General features: G+C 37.9%; 1 protein-coding gene across 3 annotated transcripts; it reads right to left on the bottom strand.

Moving 5' to 3' along the window:
- Positions 1–595: 595 nt before the first annotated feature.
- Positions 596–22,167, bottom strand: baz1a (bromodomain adjacent to zinc finger domain, 1A). Of its 3 annotated transcripts, none has more exons than XM_065253772.1 (28): positions 22,029–22,167; positions 21,573–21,716; positions 18,055–18,333; positions 14,290–14,439; positions 14,092–14,190; positions 13,773–13,860; positions 13,512–13,646; positions 12,937–12,997; positions 12,690–12,844; positions 12,480–12,575; positions 12,209–12,347; positions 11,894–12,040; positions 11,671–11,766; positions 10,475–10,699; positions 9,913–10,078; positions 9,722–9,826; positions 9,548–9,639; positions 7,216–7,761; positions 6,901–7,061; positions 6,533–6,666; positions 5,662–5,810; positions 5,240–5,320; positions 4,628–4,875; positions 4,254–4,456; positions 3,806–4,140; positions 3,181–3,356; positions 2,024–2,111; positions 596–1,606 (listed from the first exon to the last, which is right to left on the bottom strand). In XM_065253772.1, the coding sequence occupies exons 2-28, from the start codon at positions 21,683–21,685 to the stop codon at positions 1,434–1,436; spliced, it is 4,440 nt and encodes a 1,479-aa protein (XP_065109844.1). In that variant the 5' UTR covers positions 21,686–21,716; positions 22,029–22,167; the 3' UTR covers positions 596–1,433. The 3 variants fall into 3 exon arrangements, with proteins under 3 accessions (XP_065109844.1, XP_065109847.1, XP_073668420.1); XM_065253775.1 differs by having other exon boundaries at positions 3,181–3,353; XM_073812319.1 differs by having other exon boundaries at positions 14,092–14,187.
- Positions 22,168–22,741: the final 574 nt, after the last annotated feature.

Genomic DNA, 22,741 nt, shown 5'->3' with positions numbered 1-22,741 from the left:
CGACACATGAGAAAAGCATAAATAAAATGTAAAAAAATATTTTTAAATAATAATAACGGTTGATATCTGGATTTTATTTTAAATTATGAGTATCGGTTGATAAATATTTTCAATTGGCCGACACATTGTTGTTCAACGTCTGACAGACTTTTAGCATGACGTTACACTGTATTAACAACACTAGCAAAGTCCTATTCAATCAGTAAGGCACCGGTACTGTAAGATCAGCAGTATAAGTCTATAAAAATATTTTTTCAAGTACTTAATATTCATAAATACTCTTAAAATGTTTTAGTTTACCGTTAATGGGCGAAAAACAGAATATTAGTTAATGACATTTGTGTCTTATATAAGCCAATCGACCACACTGCTTTCCCAATATATTAGCTTTCACTGGAGATATGGTAAAGATTTATATAATGTATTGTTTGTTATTCCATGAATAAAAATCGGAAATGTAGTTCTTTATGGAAATGTTTCATTTGAATATGTAAATGTCCCACAATGCTAGGCTGCAATGAAATTTACTGTGAGTCAGTCTAGCAACACTGACAATTGCAAAGTCTCATCTGTGTACAACTGAGAAAAACAACTATTCAAGCCAAATATAAACAAAATTTATTTTACATACACAAATACGCAATTTGCACAGCAGGTAAAATGAACCTTAAGACCTGGAAGAAGAGAACTTTCATTCATCAGCTTTTAGAAACCAAAGCCGGCTGCTCTTTACCAAAAAGAGAGACGAACAAACTTATAAATAAAGCAAGCAAATTATAGCAAAATCTAAATAAATAACCAGTGAGTGAAAAGAAAAGGGTGGTTTTGGTTCCTATGTAGTGTTAAAGCAAGCTATAGGGACCTGAACGGAAAAAAAAACAACGGTTTCTCTTTACAACTATTCACAACTACAAAACAGAAATTCTATTTGTTCTTTTGAGCTGAAAGACTTGATTTATCATTATAGTCTGTAAAAAAAAAAACTATACAAAACAGTAGTCTAGAAATGCAGTCAAGGTACAAAATAACAAAATGCACCATTTTGAGATTACAGACAAAAAACAACGCGTTTTGTCCTGAGTTAACTTTGAATGGAAAAGTACAGAAAACACAGTGCAAAACTTTTTCACAGAACGGCTGTTTCCCGCAACACCATAGGAAGAAAAATTCACTGATTCCTACTATTAATGGTTTAAACGTGACTTCATAACAGTCGGATAAATGCAACTTGATATTTGTGAGAATGACATTTGTACACGCTGCACTTTAAAAGTTAATTTTCCTGTGAACAAGGGGTAGGTTGAATTTTTATTGTGTCACCACACTGGAATGCCTATGAACATTCTACAAATACCACCGAACAACATAATTAGATAGCGGATTATGAACTGGCCTTCAGTCTGCCAGTTGGTGGGGTTGCATGAAAGTTTTGTTTACATCCGTGGTCGTTTCTGAGGAGGGGTCATGCGGTCTGCCAGGCCGAGCCTTTGGAGCTCGGATTGGAAGAAGCTCTGGAGCCGCAGACCGGCCTTCGCTTCGTTGGTGCTACGTGGGTTGTACTCCAAACAGTTGGAAAACATGAGCTCCATATCTGCAATATATTCCGCTGTAAATTTAAACAAACACAGTGAGATTATGGTTAGCATCTTAACTTGTAAAGGGGTGGTCATAGACTTTAGGCATGAAAATATTTTTGGACGTTGCTGTGAATATGGGCGGGTAGCGCTTCTTCCATCTTGCTTTACAGTAGAGAGAAGTGTCATGCCTACTGGTCACGTCTCCACGAGATACGATTCACAAGTCAGAGTTGAACACCAGACTTGAACTTTACTACGCATCAAAATGTGAAATATCTTTACACAATGTGTTTTTTTAGTCGGATGCATTTGCATGTGTCAATGAAACGAAAAGTTACGTGTGACCGCCCCTTAAGGATGGATTATGTATCATATAGACATATCTCAATCTATGAATTATTGTGTTTGGATTTTTTTACTTTTTATCCACAAAATAAAGAACTTACCAGCAGTTTGGTATTCACAGTTGTTGACCTTTTCCCTGATTGTACTCAAGGCGATGGGCTTCTTGATGATATCATAGTAATCAGGTACCTGTAAACATACGGTATGGATTAGCAATCTGGTCAAATGTGTTTTCGACTACCTCTCAATGTGGTTGAGAGTGAATGAGCTCAAAACATTTTGAACACTGTTTACACCCATCTTTAACATCGTCCACTTTTGGTCCGATAGTTGAAAACGCATCTTAAGACCAGGTGTTTAATTAAAGGAAATATGGGATATTTGTTAATGCCATTGTAAGTAAATGATTTACGTGAGGACTGCACCTGGTGATCAAATTACAGGGTTCTCACACCTTAGTTAACTTCAAATTCAAAGACCTTTCAAGGACTTTCCAGGTCCAATACCCTCAAATTCAAGGACTAAATTTGGGGACACATTTCAAGTGAGAGCAAGGTTACATCGTGTTACTTTCTAAGATACATTGTTACGGTTCCCTTTCGAGGGAACTCGCGCTGCGTCACTGCGGTGACACTTTGGGGACACCTCCAATGGTAAGTGCATCTGAATGTATATAACAAATTCAACCAATGGTGAGGCTTAACGACAAAGACAGGGTGACTCGGGAGCCAGGAAGTATATCGCTATCTGAAATATTGCCAAAGACGGGGTTACAGGGACGCAGAAAGTATGGCAAGGGAGACGCAGCGTCTCTTCCCTTCTCAGGGAACAACAGTTACATACGTAACCCGAGATGATGTGTCAAACACAACTATGCAAAAAAGCATTTTGGTATTAATCAACATTCGCATACAGAAGATATAAGCATTTAAAGCGAACAGTTTAGCACGTGTGCTTAAAAAGTCTAGAACTTTAATGATATTATCCTACACTACACAGGAAATAATATGGATTTTCCAGAAAACTTCCTGCATAAAGTAGATACAAGCACTTTCAATGACCTGTATCTATGTATGTATATTTCAAAAACTTGTACTACGCTAATGTAGTCGTTATAGTTAACGTTATAATGTGAACGGCCCTTTAATGCCTACATGCATTAACAGGTGGATCCCCCTTCATATGTTATGGGCTTTGAGCGCTGCAGGAAAGCACTTTATAAATGTAACATTATTATTATTATTATTATTATTATTACCTGAGTTCTGGATACAAGTTTCTTAAAGGGCCAGCTGTCCTCATGTCTGACCAGATCCACGGTGAGCAGCTCACAGGCTGACAGCTCATGGACACCCAGATTTCTTCCTGAGCTTCTACGGCTGGATGAAGTAGTGGTTGGAGCCAAAACGATCTTGGCTTTTGGGGAGACCTCTGCTGGAGAAAAAGCAAATAACAGAATGAGATTAAAATGCGAAATGTGAACAAAAACCCTTAAAAAAGAAGACAGAACAATGTATGTGTACATAAATCAAGTACACAATTTTTAATATGTTTAAAATACTTTCTCCTCCTACGGCAGATAAAACTATGGATAAGCTTTTGGGAGGTTTATTCCCTGAAAAGTGTTAACACTATGGCGTTTCCGGTCAGGGTTTATATTAATCCAGGACTAGGCCTTAGTTATATTAGGACATTTAAGTAGTTTATACAATACTGGTGTGCATCTTGAGACAAACTATTGCCACTGATATATGTTAAGCTCTAACATGCATTTTAGTCTGGGACTAGGATAAGCCCTGTCTGGGAAACCGACCCCATGACTGTTTGTTGACATTTAAAAAAAAGTTATTAGACTCTTTCTTTCTATTACAACGTGTCCTTACCAGTAATGGGTCTCTTTCTAGAGTCTGTATTCTGTGTGGAAGGGCTGGATTGGTTGCTGGACTTAGCCGTTGTGCCATTACTGGCGAGCACCTCTAGACTAAGACGAGCACTGGAGCGGCTGCCTGCCCGTGCCGGGGGTTTGCCGTTTGACACTGGGGTGGGTTTCTTTCCTGAGTTTTTGGAGCCTCCTTTATTAGCAGACTGGCTCTGTTTGGGAGTACTCTGCTGAGAGCGAGGTGTGGAATGACCCGATTCAGCTTGCTTTGATTTGTTGTTTGAACGACCTCCTTTAGTGCTCTGGAGAGGAAGTTTGACTGCAACCTTCTTAGAAACACTAAGGTGAGAAATATCAAAAGAACAGAAAAGTAGTTAGTATCAACTTTTAGGGAACTTCTCCATCTCCCTTTGCAATGAAATGATTAAAAGAAAAAAACAAATCTTTTTAACCTCTCCTTCTCTTCCTCTTCTGACTGTTCTTCCTCCGACTCCTCCTCTTCTTCTTCTTCTTCTGACTCCTCCTCTGCTTCAGACTCCTCCTCATCCTCCATTTCTTCCTCAGAGTCGATGGAAGAACGCTGGCGGGAGTTGATTCTGTGGGAGCGTTGCTTGGGACGGCATTCTGGGCAGAACCAGTCTTCAGTAGGAACAGCCTGTAAAATAATCAGGAAACACAAAAAATTTTTAATGTGCAGAGCTATAAATTACTGGCCATATTACCTAGATTTTTTTCACAAACTACCTTAAATAGTTATTTTGTCGACTTGACAATTTCTTCCATAAAACTACTACTAAATATTAAGACAAGCACACAGCAAGCTTACCTTCAGTTTTGGGCGAAGGCAGAAGATGTGATGGCCTCTGTCACAGGCGTCACATAAGAGCATATTTTCAGCATCTCCCTTCCTACGACACACCTTGCAGCGGGCGTTAAGGATGGATTTAGCCCAGATGACGCTGCGTTCCAGGGTGGAGAGATGCAGAAAAACCTGTGACAGGCTGGAGCAGGCCAGAAGAGACTCACGCCAGCGTTCCAGCACAGTTTTTACCTGCCGCCCACTCTCACTACCATCTAAGGGAAATAGAAGTAAACTGGTTTGGTTTAGGGATGTACAGATATAATGTCGATACCGATTTCAATCAATATATTTTCCTTAATTGCGCAAAACAGTAAAAAGGCTTCAATGAAGATGGTCACTGTTGAGAATTATGAGATTAAAGGGACACTCCACTTTTTTGAAATTACGCTCATTTTCCAGCTCCCCTAGAGTAAAACACTACATTTTTACCGAAATAGTCCCCATGGTAACTTTTAATAGCAGGGGACTATTTTCAGGCACTACGTAATATCATTGCACCTCCTGCAGCCATGTTACGGCAACAAAGTCCTTATAGAGTATAAATCCTAGCCATATCTGGTAAACAGTAAATCTTACCATCTTTCTCACTAGATTGGTCATCATCTTTCTTTTTGTCCTTTTTCTTAACCTTTTGATCTTTTTTGGAATCTTCATCACCTGATTAAAAACAATATATTGAGAACTACAAAAAACTGGACATGATATTGTACAGTTTACATTGTATTGTTATCCTTGAATCAATACATTATTTGCAATTCGGTATTTTCAAATAAAACATTTTAAAGTATTTGTTATGTTATGATTTATCTCAGACCTGGTGGGTCAGGTTAAATGCCTATGAAACAGTAAATGGATGAATAAAAAATACTTCTGGACAAAAGGCAAATAAAAAAAGGAACAAAAATCGGTGTAACACTCCATACCTCCCCTTCAACAGAAAAGTATGGAAATGTAAAAAATCTGTTCGAGTTTAAATGCAAGTGATGTGCAGATCTTACCCAGTGGAGCTTTGAGGAACTTGCGCTCTATGCCCTGCTCTATCTGGGCCAAAGCCTGTGCCAGGTACTGGACGGTGTTGTTGATGGGTTGAGGTGTGCTCACAGTAGTGGATGTAACACTCTGACTCTCTGCTTTTAATTCTTGCAGCCTGAATTAGAGACATCAATCAGTTCACAAATTCACGGGAAACAAAGCATTGACAAAATCATTCAGCTGTAATTATTATACCTCATTATACTTCCAGTTTTACACAAGACATGTGACAAATGTGGCATAAATAAACATTTTATGTAAAACTAGCATACTTGGAAATGGAAAACTATCGTAGGCTATCTTTGGACACAAGAGCGGGAAAACAGCCATCTTTGAACATTTCTCACTGTAAGACATAAGACAACCGATGAAGAGCCACGATCATAGAAATCGCGACGATCGTTTCACGATGGAAATCTTTCGTCTGGGACAGCCAATAACCGTGCAGTGTATCCTGGGCTTTAGACGCTAACCCCCTCACTTTCACTAAAATGTTTGACGTATTTCCCTTAAAGAGATTTTGTCATAATTTACTCACCCTCAAGTTATTCCTAACTTGTATATGTTTCTTTGTTCTGCTGAACACACATGAAGATATTCTGAAAATGTTTGTAACCAAGCAAATTTGGGGCACCACTGACTTCCATAGTCATAGTGAATGGTGCCCCAGATCTGTTTGGTTAATAACAAAACTTTCAAAATATCTACTATACATTCCTTTGTTCTGCTGAATACAAGTTTGAAATAACTTGAGGGTGAGTAAATGATGACCGAATTTTAATTTTTCGATGAACTATCCCTTTAAAAGACTGAAATGGTTCTCGTCTATATACTGACCTGTTATTGACTCTGAAGTGGTTTTCAATCTCCATTGGCTCCTCTTCGCCGTTCATCAGCTCTTTGGATTCAGGGCTTAGTAGTTCATAGTTCCCGTTTTCCAATGCTGCCCTCCATGAACTTCTGTCAGTTACCTTCTCATAGTCAAATTAAGAAAGCCAAACAAACAAACAAACAAACATTTACATTTCAATCACTGAAATTCAGCTCAACCTAATCAATCATTCTATTAAAAAAAATGGCACCACAATTACGAAATATGACAAACTCATATAGTCATTAATCATCATAAGTAATAAATAACTATGAAAGTCACGACTGTATTTGCTCCAAAATATCTATTAGACACACAGAAGGGGTAAACGTACTTTAATTGTGCCCAGAGTTCCCTGATAGATGCGATCTTCGACATCAAGTAGCAGATCCTTGAGGCGATTTTCCATAAAGCGTTCAGCAGGTACTGTGCTTTCTGAAGACAGGGCAGCTTTCGCCTTCAAGCTACTGCTTTTGGTCTCTGGGAAAGGTTTATCTGCACAAAAAAATGACATTCAGTGAAATTTCACTGCACAATCCATGTTCATAATTTTCATAGCTATCCAGCCATACATAAAGATCTATTTTCAGTTTTTATTGCTAATGGCAATCAGATCGATTGTTTGACAGACACTTTAATCCCACAGTACCTGAAGGATGATAGCGCTGAACAGCCTTTTCATCTAGCAGTTGAAGGATGCGTTCTTTCTCCTGTAGCAGGGCTTCTTTAAGGGTGCTTTCTCTGTGTCCTCGAGGGTTAAGAGCTTCAATGAGCTGCTCCACGTCCTCAGCCACGCTGTAGAAGAACCACTGATTGGGCCGGTTGACTGGAGGGGAGGTGTTGTGGACCGGCACCGGCTCAACTGTGGCATCATCGGTCTTAACAGGGCTCTCTACTGATGGAGCCTCCTCCATCTTGGGTTCAGGAGTTGGACGTGGCTCCAGCATGTCTTCTGTCAAACCAAAAAAGTCATCCTCGACGAAGAGCGCACCGCCGGATGGAAAGATCCAGTAGCGGCGATACTGGCGGTCTCGACCAAAAGGCAGGATGTAGGTGCAGGCCATGGCCTTATGAATCCGTTCCAGAAGTTCTTTCTCTTTGAGCTGTTGTTGCTGTAGCTCCTCTGGACTCAGGCTGTCTTTCACTTCAACCTCACTGGACTGCTTCTCTTTCAGGGAGCTGTTTGTTTTCTTTGCTAGAGAAATAGTAATTTGTAAGTAGCAGGTCTGTGTATAATCTACAGTCACAGAAGTGCAGATACCAGGAATTAATTATAATTTTCTAAATAATATTAAAAACAGGCAATCTATACCTTCAAAGGGAACTGAACGTTTTCAAATGACAAATAGGAGGGATGGATTTATAAAATAAGGCTTGGTGACATCAACCAAAAAGTAAAGGCGTTTATAATACTACAAGATGGCAAAGACATTTATTTTGTTTGGGAAAATATGTCCACTACTGAATCTTGCACAATAAGACCAGAAATGTATATTTGAACAGTTCGGCTCCAAAATGCAATTAATCGATTTTGACTAATTTGGGTAAAAATGTGTTTTCTATACCAAGAAAGTGACATGATGTAAACCACTATTTTCTGTTACAAACTTTCACATAGCATCTTCAGGTTATAATAACATTAAAACTTCAAATCCATAATTTGATTTTCCAGTCCTTCCAGAAAATTGCGAGTTTTTTACGTCAAGAGTTTTTTGTGATTGTTGCGGGCAAAACTCCTTGATCTTGGGGCACGTTTTTTTTTAAATGCGATGAAATATGCCGGATATTTATGCAATTTATGCTATGAAATTGCGGCCAGCTTTTCAGTGATGTTCACGTCACTTCATAACGTTCCCATGGCAACAGGGGACATGGCTGCGCTTGTGTGAAGTAAATGCAACATTTTTCAACTTTCTGCTAAGATATATGTGACTTTTTGCTACAAAAATGCGAGGATTGTGAAATCATGCAAGCCCCACATATTTTGCGAACGGAAATCTGCAATTTATGCAGAGAAAGTGCGGCATATTTGAAAAAATTCGGCCCCCGCATAAATATGCGGACTTTGGCTGATTATGCGTTGAATCATGCGATCGCATAATCGCGTTTTCTGGAGGAACTGATTTTCAAAGATTTATTATAAAAATTTATTATTTTTTCCGCAAAATGCAATACGTTTTTTTTAAATGCTATAAATCTATTGAATCAATATATAAATGTGTATTCATTTTTGCCATGTTATATTCATTTAGTTGACTAGTGGTATCCACTTGATTAATGCCATTAATGTTTATTTTTTTAATCAAACACTTACTTTGTCATATTAATAACACGGTCATTGCTGCTGTCATGCTTGGGACGTCATCCCTGAACTTTTTTGACAGTGATTAGCTGTAAAATGTTTTGGTCCTGCTCGACTTCGCGTGAAATAAATGCAACGTTTTTCATAAGATCCCCTGGGGTCAATGTGTTAACATGACAGAAGTTTGATGCTGTCAGGAAAACAAGAAACAGCCGGCATTTTTCCTTCGACTAAGCGCCTCTCACATAAATTATTAGATATTGATGGCTTACGTTTCTTCACACCACAGGTTTATCAATGCCATCAAAGTATTATTTTATTTTTGTTTAAAGTAGATGAGGAAAACTAGGATTCCGTGTGTATTCAAAGCGCTGCCATCATTGTTATAATGCGTGGAATGGTGCACTATGATTGGTTAAGCAGATTTATTGCATTCTACAGAAAAGGAGGAGTGGCGTTTGTGGCGGTTTGGAAAAAAGGGAGAAAAGATGACAGAATAACACGGTGGATATCTCATTTTGTGTCAAATGAAAAACTTTTTAGTACTGACCAGATACAAAACTGATTTTGTTGATATTTTTTTAATGCCGTTTATCGTGTTTTGGAAGCAAACTCTTAATTTACTACTACATTAAACAAGTAGGCCCAATTTTAATTTAAATTCTGCGATTCATCATACCTAGTTTAGATTTAGATGGTTGTTCCTCCTCATCCTCTGTGTGTTGTTCTGTGTGAGCCTCTTGGCTCTCTGTGCTGGTGTCCATTTCATCTCTACAACAAACAGAAGTTTAATTCAAGCATGTGGACTAAACTTTAAGTAGTAGATTATCAACCGATCACTGCTTTATCTTACCCAGCCACGTGGCTTCCATTCTTTGCTTCCTCTTTGAGTTTTTCGTGCTTTTCTTTCAATTTCTGCTCTTGTTCTCTCAGTTTCTCCTCTTTTCTTTTCCGAACTCTGGAACATAAGACGCAACGATAAACTTCCGAGAATAAAAACATTTGATATTAAAGAACTGGGCATCTATGTGACACATGCGGTACCTCTCAGCAGCTTCCTCTCTCACTCTGCGATGCTGCTCGGCTTTAAGCTCTCGTAGTTCCTGTTTGGCAGCTCTCTGCTCGTCTGCATTGTCTTCTATAAAGTCTCGTGTGGAAACCAGAGTCAGAAGCTTCCCACAAAGAGCGTGAAGGATCTTCAGCTTCTCTCCTAAAACAAACAAATGCCAAAGTTACATTAAAAGAGAGATTTTACATGCACAACTTGCACTAATACGACAAATTTAAGACTGCATTTCATATATGCTGATAACAGCAATTTCCATCTTCATCTATTTTATTTGTCAAATTATTGTATATTTAGGGCTGGACAATAATTTAATATCAGTATATGCATGTTATAAACGACTCAAACTAACAGCGATTTCAGATTGATAAGGACTTACTGATCAAAGACAGTAGTGCAGGAAATAGCTGTGCGTAATATGTGTGCGATTCAGAATAGTCATTCGCCAGGTATTATTAGTGTATATTCGTATTTATCGTCACATCCCAAATTATTGGCATTTATGGTGTCTTAAGCACATCTATAAATGAATGCACTTACCAGGCAGCAGGTCATAGACTGCAGTGCTGGAGAGTTTTTTCAGCAGGCACTGGTTTGACAGACGCAGTTCCACACAGGGGTCATCCGTGGAGCCAAACCCACCCTGCTTCTGGTAGCGAAACTTAGCACTGGTGGAGCTGCAGTCTGCCCCCGAGGCCAGGATGTGCAATCTTAGAATCTCAGTGAGGGTACAACTATCCAGATCCAACTGCTTCAGACTACAACCTGCACAGATCGGAGCATAAAGACCTAAATGGATGGGTTTACAGTCAATTTAAATAGTCTTTGTTGATAATATAAAGGCTCAGAGTTAGAAGAAGGGTTCCCACACCTTAGTTAACTTCAAAATCAAGGACCTTTCAAGGACTTTCCAGGTCCAATTCCCTCAAATTCAAGGACTAAATGTGGGGACACATTTCAAGTGAGAGCAAGGTTACATCGTGTTACCTTTTAAGATACATTGTTACAGTTCCCTTTCGAGGGAACTCGCGCTGCGTCACTGCGGTGACACTTTGGGGATGCCTCCAGGGTTAAGTGCGTCTGAATGTGTATATCAAATTTAACTAACAGTGAGGCTTAACGACAAAGACAGGGTGACGCGGGAGCCAGGAAGTATATCGCTATCTGAAATATTGCCAAAGACGACGTTACAGGGACGCAGAAAGTATGGCAAGGGAGACGCAGCGTCTCGTTCCCTTCTCAGGGAACAACAGTTACATACGTAACCCGAGACGTTTTCATGTGTCAAACACAACTATGCAAAAAAGCATTTTGGTATGAATCAACCAAAACCATCATTTGGTATCGCATACAGAAGATAAAAGCATTTAAAGCAAACAGTTTAACACGTGTGCTTAAAAAGACTAGAATGTTTATGAAATTATCCTACACTACACAGGGAATAATATGGATATTATTCCAGAAAACTTCACGCATAAAATTAATTCAAGCACTTTCAATGACTTGTATCCATGTATGTATATTTTCGAAAACTTCCCAGGGCCTTGAATTTTCCCCCAGATTCACAAACTTTTAAAGATTTCAAGGACCCGTGGGAATCCTGTAAGGTGAACTTTCTGCCTTACAAAATAGAAAGTCAAAACAGTATTGTCATATTCAAATGAAAATGTAAATAAATTCAAGACAAATGCCACATAGGTGATCAAGACAGACTATTTTAGTGCATAATATCCAACCTTGGTGGAGCTGCGGCCAGGCAGCAGCCAAAGATGCCACAGCGCTGATGGCAGACTGAGTGGGATCAGCATCGTCCTCCAGAGCCTCAGTAAGATCTGACAATCACATACACACAAACACCTGAAGACAACTCACAAAAACACAGCAATTTTATTGGATGCAGAACAAAACAACTTATGTGTTGTCCCACTATTGCATCACTTAAAGTTTAACCACCCTAACCTTTGGTGTCTGCTTCCGCGAGCTGGTCCTTGGCTACTTCCTCCTGCTCCTCTGCCAGGGCCTGAAATATCGCTGACAGGAAGAAAAAGAGCAGCTCACAGAGAGGGCCCTCAGGATTAGAGCCGACCAACGCCTCCTCCAAAACCTCTGTCAACAAGAACATTCAATTCCAACACATTAAAGATTTCACTCTGGCACCAAAAAAACACTAGGTAAATATTCGTTGTTAAGCCAAATTGCTACAGTATTTAGATACCCAGTGGGTGGAAATAACATGACATTCAATGATCCAATCCATTTGGTGCTGTATCTTACCCAGTGTTATGCCATCAGGAAACTCGTCCTTCAGGTCAAACAGCTCTCCGAACGCATGCAGAAACTCTAGCACCATCAGAGCGTCGCCAAACAGCTCCGGAGGAAGACGCGTTTTAACTGGCAATGGTTTTGGAAGCTCCTGATTGGGGCAAATTCAATAAGAACAGCTCGTTAAATATGTATGGGTCATGATGGCCACCCTATAACCAACTAGTCGATCAGTGAGGTTAATTGATCTTGATTACGTGATGATGTCATGAGGGATGTTTACCTTAAGATCATCACACTCCATGTCCTCTCGAGGTTTACTCCATAACTTTAGTCGTTCTGCATATTTTTTCTTTTCCTCCTTCAGCTTCTCACGTTCCTGAAATGTAAACCATGACATTTTTTTAAGATTTAGATTGTAAATTAAAACTGAACCACATCATCCAAAAATGCAATTAATATAAAACTGAAGATGAGATGCATTGAAACGTACCCTCTCTTTCTCCACCTTCATTCGTTCCTTCTCCTCTTTTCTTCTCAGTTTCTCCTCTTCGATTATCTTTCTCATCTCCTCTTTTCTTTTCTCCTTGCCTTCCTTTTCTCTTCTTTTGGCTTCCATCAGATCTTCTCTTTCTTTCTTGAATTTATCTTTGTAATGCACGGCAGAAAATGTGTAAACAAACCTAATTTACTTATGACATGTTCCAATTAAAATTCAGTATTTCACATCTGAAACTTACCCATGGACATCATTTGTTCTTTCTGTTGCATTAGTTTTAATTTCTCCTCAATATAATTCATCTACAAAAAAAAAAATCTCCTTCAAACCATTTACACAAATAGCAAGCCATAAGTGAAATTATTGTAAATGTATAATTCCTGGATTATGTTAGATGTAGGGCTGCCTAATAATTAGTCACGACTATTCGTTTGCAGAATAAAAGTACACAGTACATCAACAAATATTATGTATATATAAATTCAAACACGTTTGTATAATTTTAAGGAAAAAATAGATATAGATAGATAGATAGATAGATAGATAGATAGATAGATAGCACACACACACACACACAAATAAGTAAATAAATAAGTAAATAAATAAATAAATAAATAAATAAATAAATGTTTATACACATGCAAATATTTCTTAAATATATACATGCATGTGTGTGCATTTATATATACATAATTATTCAAACACATTACACACACATTTTAATATGTAAACAAAAACTTTTATTCTGCAAACGATTAGTCGCGACTCGATGCATTTTGAACATATCTACTACACGGGCAAGCAAAAAACCCAAACCTCAGTTGGAGAAGCACAATTTGGACGACGACCTCTGCCCTTTACTGGTGGACTGAAGGCAAACACTGGGGGCTCGTCCGGAAAAAAGTGGGAGAGACTCTGTTCGGGTAACTTATATTTTGCAACTGTTGACGGCTGGAAATAACAGCAGCACAAACGTATTTTTAAAGACATTTATTTACTAAATAATAAAAAATATGACAACAAATTGGCAAGCAAGTTCTTCCTAAACCACTGACTTTTATATTTCACACATCTTACCTTGAGTCTAATGGTCCCGTTTATCGGTTCACAGTGATGTTTAAGAAGCAGCTTCAGTCGGTCTCGACTAAAAACATTCTTCTTACGACTACAGGATGAAACATCATAAGAAAGGGACAACAAAATGATCAACAAACATGCACAGTTTTTCTCAACTTCAAAAACAAGAGCTTGAACTTTTTTTGTGTTAGTATATTAGGGCAGGCGATGATCTAAATATCAGTACTGTTTTTGTTATGTTTTGATATTTAAACAAAAACAAGTAAACTTACAGTTTATGAATTTATATTTAGTAAAAAACAAAAATGTATAAACTCACCTAATCTGAGAAGCTTTCACTACTAATGGTTCACAACCCTCAGGGTTGACAGGCTGAACTTTGTATTTAAACAAAGATGGATTGATGGCTTTCTTCCTGCTTCCAATTCAAAATCACACGATTTAGATGAAAATCAGCATAGGCAGAGACTTATGAAGAATTAAATTAATGTATGCCAAGACAGTTTTAAGCACTGACCCATTAGATGGAGTTTTGGGAGAAGTGACTGTGATCTCCTCATCGCTGTCGCTGATGACAATTGAGTCGCCCTCCATATGATGTGTAACATGGCCATTAGCTGTGCCATTGGAATAGGGAGGTATGACCTCCAATATCTTACAGTGTTGTCTGTTGGTCATAAAAATACATTACATTAGACCAGACATCTGACGGCAAAGGTATCTTCAAATAAAAAGCATCAATCATTTACCAATTAAAATCCTGAATGTTTTGCAAAAGACATTAAACACATTGCCTCCGTGTCATTCGAAATATTACATTATTATAAAGCCTTTTGGGGCGGTTTCCTGGACAGGGCTTATCCTAGTGCCAGAATAAAATGCATGTTTGAGCTGGCATAATTTGAAAACACCTTGTACTGACGTATTTTAACATATATCAGAGATGCACACTAGTATTGTTTTTTGTATGATTTGTTTGTAAAAACTTTTTAAATGTCCTAATATAACGAAGGCCTAGTCCTGGATTAATCTAAACCCTGTCCAGAAAACCGCCCAAAATGTTAAAAAAAAAAATACAAACATAAACATACATTTTAAGCATGACCTAAGAGTCCTGTTGTTAAATTAGCTGGCTTTTCATTCAGAAGCAGAGAACCAACCAGCAGTCTCCCTATTTCCCATCCAAGCCTCTGTCTACCAGTGAGGTACAATGTTGTCTCATGGCTGGTTGCCTTAGCAGAAGCCGTGATGCTGTCTGGGGCAACTCCTTGTCCAACCAATCAGAAATTCTCTAAGCTCCACCCCATTTATTTCTGTTATCTCCAAGAGCAAGGTCAGCTCATGATGGCTGACTCTAATCCTCCATTACAGTACAGGACAGAGCTCTTGTACAGCTTTCTTTAAGGTCAAGATCAAGCTCACCGAATCTATATTATTATCTTTAAACTCATGGTTGTGCTGGGTTGGCACTTGTTTTCCAGATTTGATAATGGACCGTATAGAAGGCTGCCAAGGCTTAAAAAAAAAAAAGGCCATATGGGTGGGGACATATCAGTGAACATCTGGATGTTTCTCTTCAGTTAAGCCCATTTTAAACAGAGCTTTATACAGCAACACTGTTCACTATTCACAATCCCTTCAATAGTAATTCATAATTGTGAATCATCTAGATTTTGTTTCAGGGCTCAACATACAGGACTGCCCGGTTGCCCGGGGCAAGCGTTAGAGACGTTCGGGCCAGTAGAAAGTATTGTCACTTGCCCGATCGGGCCAGTGCTTCACCTTCACTCACTAAAATATATTTTCATCAATGTATATTATTTAACATCTTGGAAGCAGACATTTACTTGGGTAAAACACGACGCAAGAAACTAATTTTATGTCTACAGGTAAAGCAGAAAAGTTGGGAGCCTTTTTTTCGTTGGAACATGTCTGTTGTATATGTATACAATTATATTTGACTTTTGAATTATTATTTTTAAATATGTTACACTGACTTTTTTTATTGGGACCAGTGAAAATTTTGGCAGGGCAAGTGAAAACCTGAACCACTGGCCCGACCGGGCCAGTATAAAAATTATTTGCGTTGAGCCCTGTGTTTAGTGTTTTTATCCATAGGAGGAACAACTCTTCCTTTGTCTTAAAAGTATAGTGGACCGAAAATGGAAACGTGTGTATATGACATACTAAAGTTAGCCTTTTTTATTTATTATCAGTAAAAGTAATCCATATGATACTGGTGCGTTAATACATCTTTTGAAGTGAAACTATAAAAAGATTTGTATTTTGAGCATATTTAGCATCTGAATGTAAACACATATAGATCAAAAAATGGCAGCACACCAGTTAATGTAAAATGATCATTGGTTTTTGCCAGTCTCATGACTAAATGTCGACAATGTGTTGTAAGCTAATTGTTTAAAATATTTCTTTAATATTTAAGCAAATGAATAGTATTTATTAAACAGACAATTATGACCATAAATTATTCAACAGATTTTGCATTATAAGGTATTTTAAAGATGCCATTGAATGCATTGAAATAATATGTTAAATTGTTCTCGGATATCTACATAGAAGGTATATCAATTTATTAAGTGCAAAAATTATACAGAGACCGTGTCCATTTACAACCCAAGGATTTGCATTTAGAATGAAATGGTCTTTTATTACATTATTTGAAAGTGTCATGAATAATAATGTCGAGCTCTGCTGTGATTGGCTGTTCAGTTTAGTAGCTCTGTGTGTATGCAAACAGACCTTATGTTTGAGCCTGTATCAGACAAAGATACAGATTTTGAGGAATAATCAATTATTCTGAGATTGGAAATGGACGTTTCTGAGTGGCAAGTTTGTGTTTTTTCATGGACCTGCAAAACGCAACTATAACGTCAATAGTAGAAATTCCTAAACGCTAGCATATAGCATTAACTAGCATATATTACTAACTCAGCAGTCACAACTTTGATTTTAGCATTGTAACAACATTGTATTAATTTAAGGTGTGATTTAATGTTTGGGGTGTACATCTCGACTGTAACATCACAGTTGGTGTTATGTTGAGATTGGCCTGTTTTCCTGTGGCCCTTTGCATGCACAAGTTTTACATAATGAGGAGGAAACAATTGTGTTTGAGACGTATGATACATCATTACCATGTACAGAACTCTTATTATTCATCTATGCCTAGGTAAATACAGTTTTTCATTCTACGGCATCTTTAAAGGCTCTCTAAGGGAATATGTTCGACGTCACTTGTTGTTGATAGCTAACTCCTCCTCCTCCTCCCCCTCCCTTCCGTGCTTTCGTGAATGTGACCAACCCCCACCCCCAAATCCTTCTTGGCGTTTATTGGCTGTAAAACTTTGTTTTGTTTCGTGGTGCAGGTTTGGCCACTGTGTGTATATTGAAGTTTGTAGAGCCTGGGCTGTCTACAGAGATCGCGTTTTTTTACAGTTTGATCAGCGGTCAGGTAGCAAGCAGATAGTGAGGAGATGTGTGCTGTATGTAACAAAAAATGTTTTATGGTCTAAAACGCATGAATTCGCTTAGAGAACCTTTAAGCAAATTAAAAAATATATATAGTTAGCCCTCTACTGTAAACCTACCATGTAAATAAGATGTGCTATTATTTAAAAATTATTAGTGATGCACTGATGTATCGGCCACCGATATTTATCGGCCGATTTTTGATGAATTTGAAACCATCGGCATATCGGCAATAGCACGAGAAAGGCCAATACCGATTGTTTATTAATTAACTGCATAAAGAAATCCATTATATGTAAAAAAATTAGTTAATGTTGTTAATAAAATAAATGCTGAATAGCATAAACCACCTTTTAAGGTTGTCACGCTGTCTTATTATATTTGTTTTAGCTTAATTTGTGCCTCTCTTATTATGTTGGTCTGTTGAATGTTAATTAGATCAAATCCATTTTCAGTAAAAATAATTTGATGCAGAAATAAACTAGCTAATAGACCAACTGTATAGGATTGTATACAAGTGTTTAATATCGGTATTGGCCAGAAGTTGTCTGTTTAAATCGGTATCGGCCCAAAAAAATCCTATCGGTGCATCCCTAAAAATTATGGTGCCTTAGTTCTTTTACCACCAATGCTTAGTTTGCACTGAGCCAAAAAAATTCTCTTTCAACTGTGAATAAATGAAAACATGACCTCTCATGGCTCATTGTTTTTCTTCTAAACAACCTGAATGACAAAATGTATGGTCTCGTTCATGTTGATGAATTATGGATGACAACAATAACTGACATATTACCTGGTACCAGAACGACTGACAACATCCACCATCTCTCCGAGAAAGAAGCGCTCTTTGACGTAGGCGTACACATCATCACAGATCTCGTGCAGTCGATTGCGGTGTGTAAGTGCTGTAAGGTGCAGAAGGGGGACCATGAGCGCAGCGGGAAAGTTCTGAAGATTTTGCTTGGCCTTCTTCTCACTATCCAGGGCCTCCTGGTAGGTCAGTCCAGGTTTCCCTGTCACTGCACAGCTCCATACCAGGCTGTTACACAGAATGGTCCTCTCGAAAAATTCACTGTTGAACAACACAAGGTGTTAAATGAATACTTGCACAGATATAAAGTACTGCATAAATTTAAGCCTTGCCAAAAGGTTTGTTTTGATGACAACAAACAGACTGACTCACACGCCTACCACCTAAAGCTTGTGGAAAAATAAGCTAAAAACACTGTGGGTGACATTTACCACAAAATTATGTTTCCATTAACATTTTAGCCATCCAAGCAAATAAAACTGATGGTTTTTAAATTACATTGGTCCATTATCAGACAAGCCTTAGATTATGCCACCCATAAGGGCGATTTATAGTTACGCTCCCTAGCTATGCATACCTCTGCATAGCCTGAGATGCACCTCTTCTAAATTGTAACAATGTGTTAGTTCAGTTGTCCCATTTCCTCTTGTAATGGTGAAAACAAAGATGGACTAAGTTTTGAAGCAATTTTTAACAACTCGGGTTGAAACTAGGGATGCTTAGCGATTAATCGTTAGCAGAATAAAAGTTTTTGTTTACATCATATGTGTGTGTGAACTGTGTATAATAAATTTGTATAAATAAATGTACACACATGCATGTATATGTTTTAGAAATGTTTACATGTGTATATACATTTGTATATTTATGTATAATTTATATTATATATAAATATAAATACTTAATATATACATTTTTTTCTTAAAATTATACATGAATGTGTTCATATTTTTATATATACATATTTTATTTATTATACACAGTTTACACATATGTGATGTAAACAAAAACTTTTATTCTGCTAACGATTAATCGCAATTAATTGTTTAGCATCAAAAGTTGCTGTCTATTTACCTCCATCACTGCTGAGGCTTCTCCACCAACATGTATGATACAGTGTATACATGCACGTGGACACTGCATACTAGCGATCTGCATGTTTAACTACACGTCGACACGAACAGCGACACAGAAGTATAAATGAAAACTGAAATGTAGCATAAAGCACAAGTCCTATACGGAACTATAATTTAGGCTACGTTTACACTAGCGCGTCTTCGTCTCTACTGGCGTTTCAAAACGATCTCAATACACAATCAAAAACACATAAAACATGACCGTTCATGCACACTGGGCATGTGCCTACAAACGTAAGAGCTGACTTCTCTAAAAACAGCTTAGTTAATTATGATGTTTTTATAAACACGACTTTTTAACATTACTGATGTGGATTTTGAGACAAAACAGCAGCACTGTTATATTTGAAGATATGTCATGGCATGTTGTTATCAGTTAAAATAGCTTGAACATGCATTTTAGTCTAGGACTAGACTAATGCCTTGCGTGACGTAATTTTCGTCGTCAGAAAAGTGCGTGCGTACTGTATGTGCACCGCCAACTTTTTGAAACCTTGCGTAAATCGTACACATAGGTCGCACATGTGCATACAGGCAAATGCAGTATGTAGCCTTAATGAAGATGCATTGCATTTTGCCGCAATGCGCATGTGTCGAATGTCTGCGTATACGCACAAGTCAAATCAAATAAACTGTACTTTGCAAGGCAGTGCGCTCGACTGGGCGCATACACGTTAGGGCTGTAATAATTAATCGTGCAAATGTGCGTTTTTTTTTTATAAATGAATTTTTACGAATTACAATGAAATCCTGGCACATCCAAAAGCCAGAGGGCGCTCTTGTACAGAACCACCAATTGTGTGACACAAGAAATACCATTACAAACAGTAGGTCGGAAGGCAGAATTTCGAGGATGCTACGTCATCGACATCTGTCGAAGGACTGTTCCAATGTCGAGGATCCTCTGAATTTCTTTGTTCGAAAAAATATCCCATATACAGGAAAGGATGCATACGTGTAGCCTTCGCGCTCTCAAATCACCCACAATCCTATGCGCACAGCGCCAAAAGCACACCTTTTCACTGATGTAATGACGCAATTACGTGCACTTGTTAGCCTGTTCCATTTACGTGTTCTCCAAATGCTAAAGAGGAGCCTCGTCTAGCCTATGAAGAAAGTGACTTGGAAGGACCGGTCCTGCCAAGGAAGTATCATTGACATTGAAAAACACCTACTATTCCAGAAAGTGTCAATACGAATATTTATATCGCTGTTCTTCAAATTGTTTCTGGTATTTTCATAATAATAAAGAATATTTTGAATGATTTTGTTTAACGAATGTTTCACGTTCACGAAATTCAAGTTATAAACGACTATAATTGATAATTGACTTTAGATTGATAAGGACTTCTTACTGCCAAAACACAGTAGTACACGCACAAGCTGCGCATAAAAATAATTGTAAAAATAAGTAAAAGTACTTAAGATCTTGTGACGCATTAACCTTTTACTGATCACACTTTAAGGCTTTTATTATTTTCACGTATTTTTTTTTGGGGGGGGGCAGACTTTTAGTACACTACTTGGTCTTCATATTTTGCAACTTCCTATTCCAGCCCTATGTGATCATCATTGGGTCAACTTTCCAAGGCTGACATTAAAATAATGCATCACAACAACTTATAACCTATAATTTACAGAGAGCCACACTTTAAGACCAATTTTTAGAGTCGTTTTAACCTAGTAGTTATACTATTTGGTCATTATAATCTTACTCATACCAGCCCTATGACCAGTAAAGTCCTAATATTGACAAAATCAGTAAAATTCGTTTCTCTAATGGTCACACACACATAGACATATACACACACTAACAATAGCGCGACCACGTTTCTAGCTACAGTACAACATCCTGTGTGTGAATGAGATCTGCCCCATCCTCGCTAACACCCCCCCAAAAACACCAAACCAGGGGCTTTTCGTCCACATCCCACTTGTGATCTGACTGACACTATTTAAGCACGCATAACACACATTTGCACAGTTTAAGGATGTAATTCACTCAGTGTGGTCTCTAAATCGTGGTTAAGTTGGCTAAACGGAGCTAACTAACTAGCAACCAACTCTGTTAGCAAAGGCCCTAACTGACACCTGCCGGGTGTATGAAGGGGTAAAACTCTCGAGGCTTTATAAAAACACGACTATTTCACACCAGTGCTGTTGGGTTAGAAGATATTGTGGTATAAAATACCACAACTAACTTGGAGAAATATGGGTTGGTTTTTGTATTGATAAAGAAACTCAAAAGTTTTAAGCAAACTGTCTCCATGGCTGTCACTTCTGTTATTAGTTTTTGAAGTGTTATGGTTGGCATCAAAAGGAAAGTTCAGACAAATCAATAAGAATAAAATGAAAATCGCTTACTCATAGGTCCTGAAGATTTCATGCGTGACTTTACAGAGGAATACTTCTTCATCTGGTCTGAGATCAGCGGGCGGTTTCTGCCTCACGAAAGGCTTTTTGTGAAGAAGCGGCATCTTTGCTTTCTCTTTATCTCTTGCCCCGAGACTTTCAAAAACAACAAACACAAAGACAAACAGAAAGTGAAAAAATGTCCAATTAATATAAATCCATTAAAGACAATCGCATCTTAATTTGGAAACTCGTCGAAAGCGGTTGCAGAAAAGCCGTTAGGTTAAAAAAAATTAAAAATGCTAACGACAGATTTTGGTCTTTGTTAATGACACGCGCTTCCCGGGTGACGTTCAAAATCCTGCCCACATGTTTCGCCGCTTTGAATTTATACCGAATATAAAGCTAACAATCGCCACACATTTAACAAATAAACCCGGTATATGAGTGAGTTAAGATCATATTTACCGATTCTATGGTGTAGGAAAGATAATCTGATTGAAAATTAAATGAAAATACAGAAGTATCCGTGTATGCCCCACTTTGCCGAGCGGGGATATTGAGCGCCGTGTTGACGACAAGTTTTGATCCGCTCTAGTTCACTTACCGACCGGGTAGTTCTGGGGTGGAGCTTTCTCGACCATTCTGTCATTCCATTGGCCGATTGGACTGCCAATCACGCCTTTGCATCCAATGGTGAGAGGCAAAAGTGAAAATAATTTTCCTTTAATATTAACCGCTCAAGATTCATGTGTTTCGTATGATATTTTTAGGCTCAATATGCGACCGTAGACTAGTAATTATGTGGTTGGAAATAAAATATGAAGTGTTGTTTTTCAGTTTTATATTTCCCTTTGTAACAAATTTTAATTTTGCATTTATTATGATATATATGTCCATTTACTTTACTACATAGAAAAATATTATTTTCCACATAATCCTAAAATAACCTTTTAACATTGAAATATGTTTACAAAAAACTTGGCTGAATTTGCATAAGGAGGCATTATCCCCAAATATTACCATAACTTACCGTAAATGCACTGTCTCCGCCTGTAAAAGAAAAACATGTTCAAGTGTTTCCTCCTCTACTTCCTGTTTTAACAGAAAGAGTGGGAGACAGAAATGATTTTGAACAGTATCATGCAAAACCAAAGAAGAAAGTAAAGTTTATTATCTAT

Source organism: Paramisgurnus dabryanus, chromosome 17 (assembly GCF_030506205.2).
Source record: "Paramisgurnus dabryanus chromosome 17, PD_genome_1.1, whole genome shotgun sequence".
Taxonomy (NCBI): Eukaryota; Metazoa; Chordata; class Actinopteri; order Cypriniformes; family Cobitidae; genus Paramisgurnus; species Paramisgurnus dabryanus.
The sequence above is the reverse complement of the archived record's forward strand: the minus strand, read 5'-3'. Positions and strand labels throughout refer to the sequence as shown.

Excerpts from the sequence above, each read along its gene's own strand:
- baz1a (XM_065253772.1), bottom strand. The coding sequence starts at position 21,685 with ATGCCGCTTCTTCACAAAAAGCCTTTCGTGAGGCAGAAACCGCCCGCT. Across the intron at positions 10,700-11,670 it reads CTGGCCGCAGCTCCACCAAG|GTTGTAGTCTGAAGCAGTTG; the intron begins GTTGGATATTAT and ends CGATCTGTGCAG. Across the intron at positions 4,457-4,627 it reads GCCTTCGCCCAAAACTGAAG|GCTGTTCCTACTGAAGACTG; the intron begins GTAAGCTTGCTG and ends ATTATTTTACAG.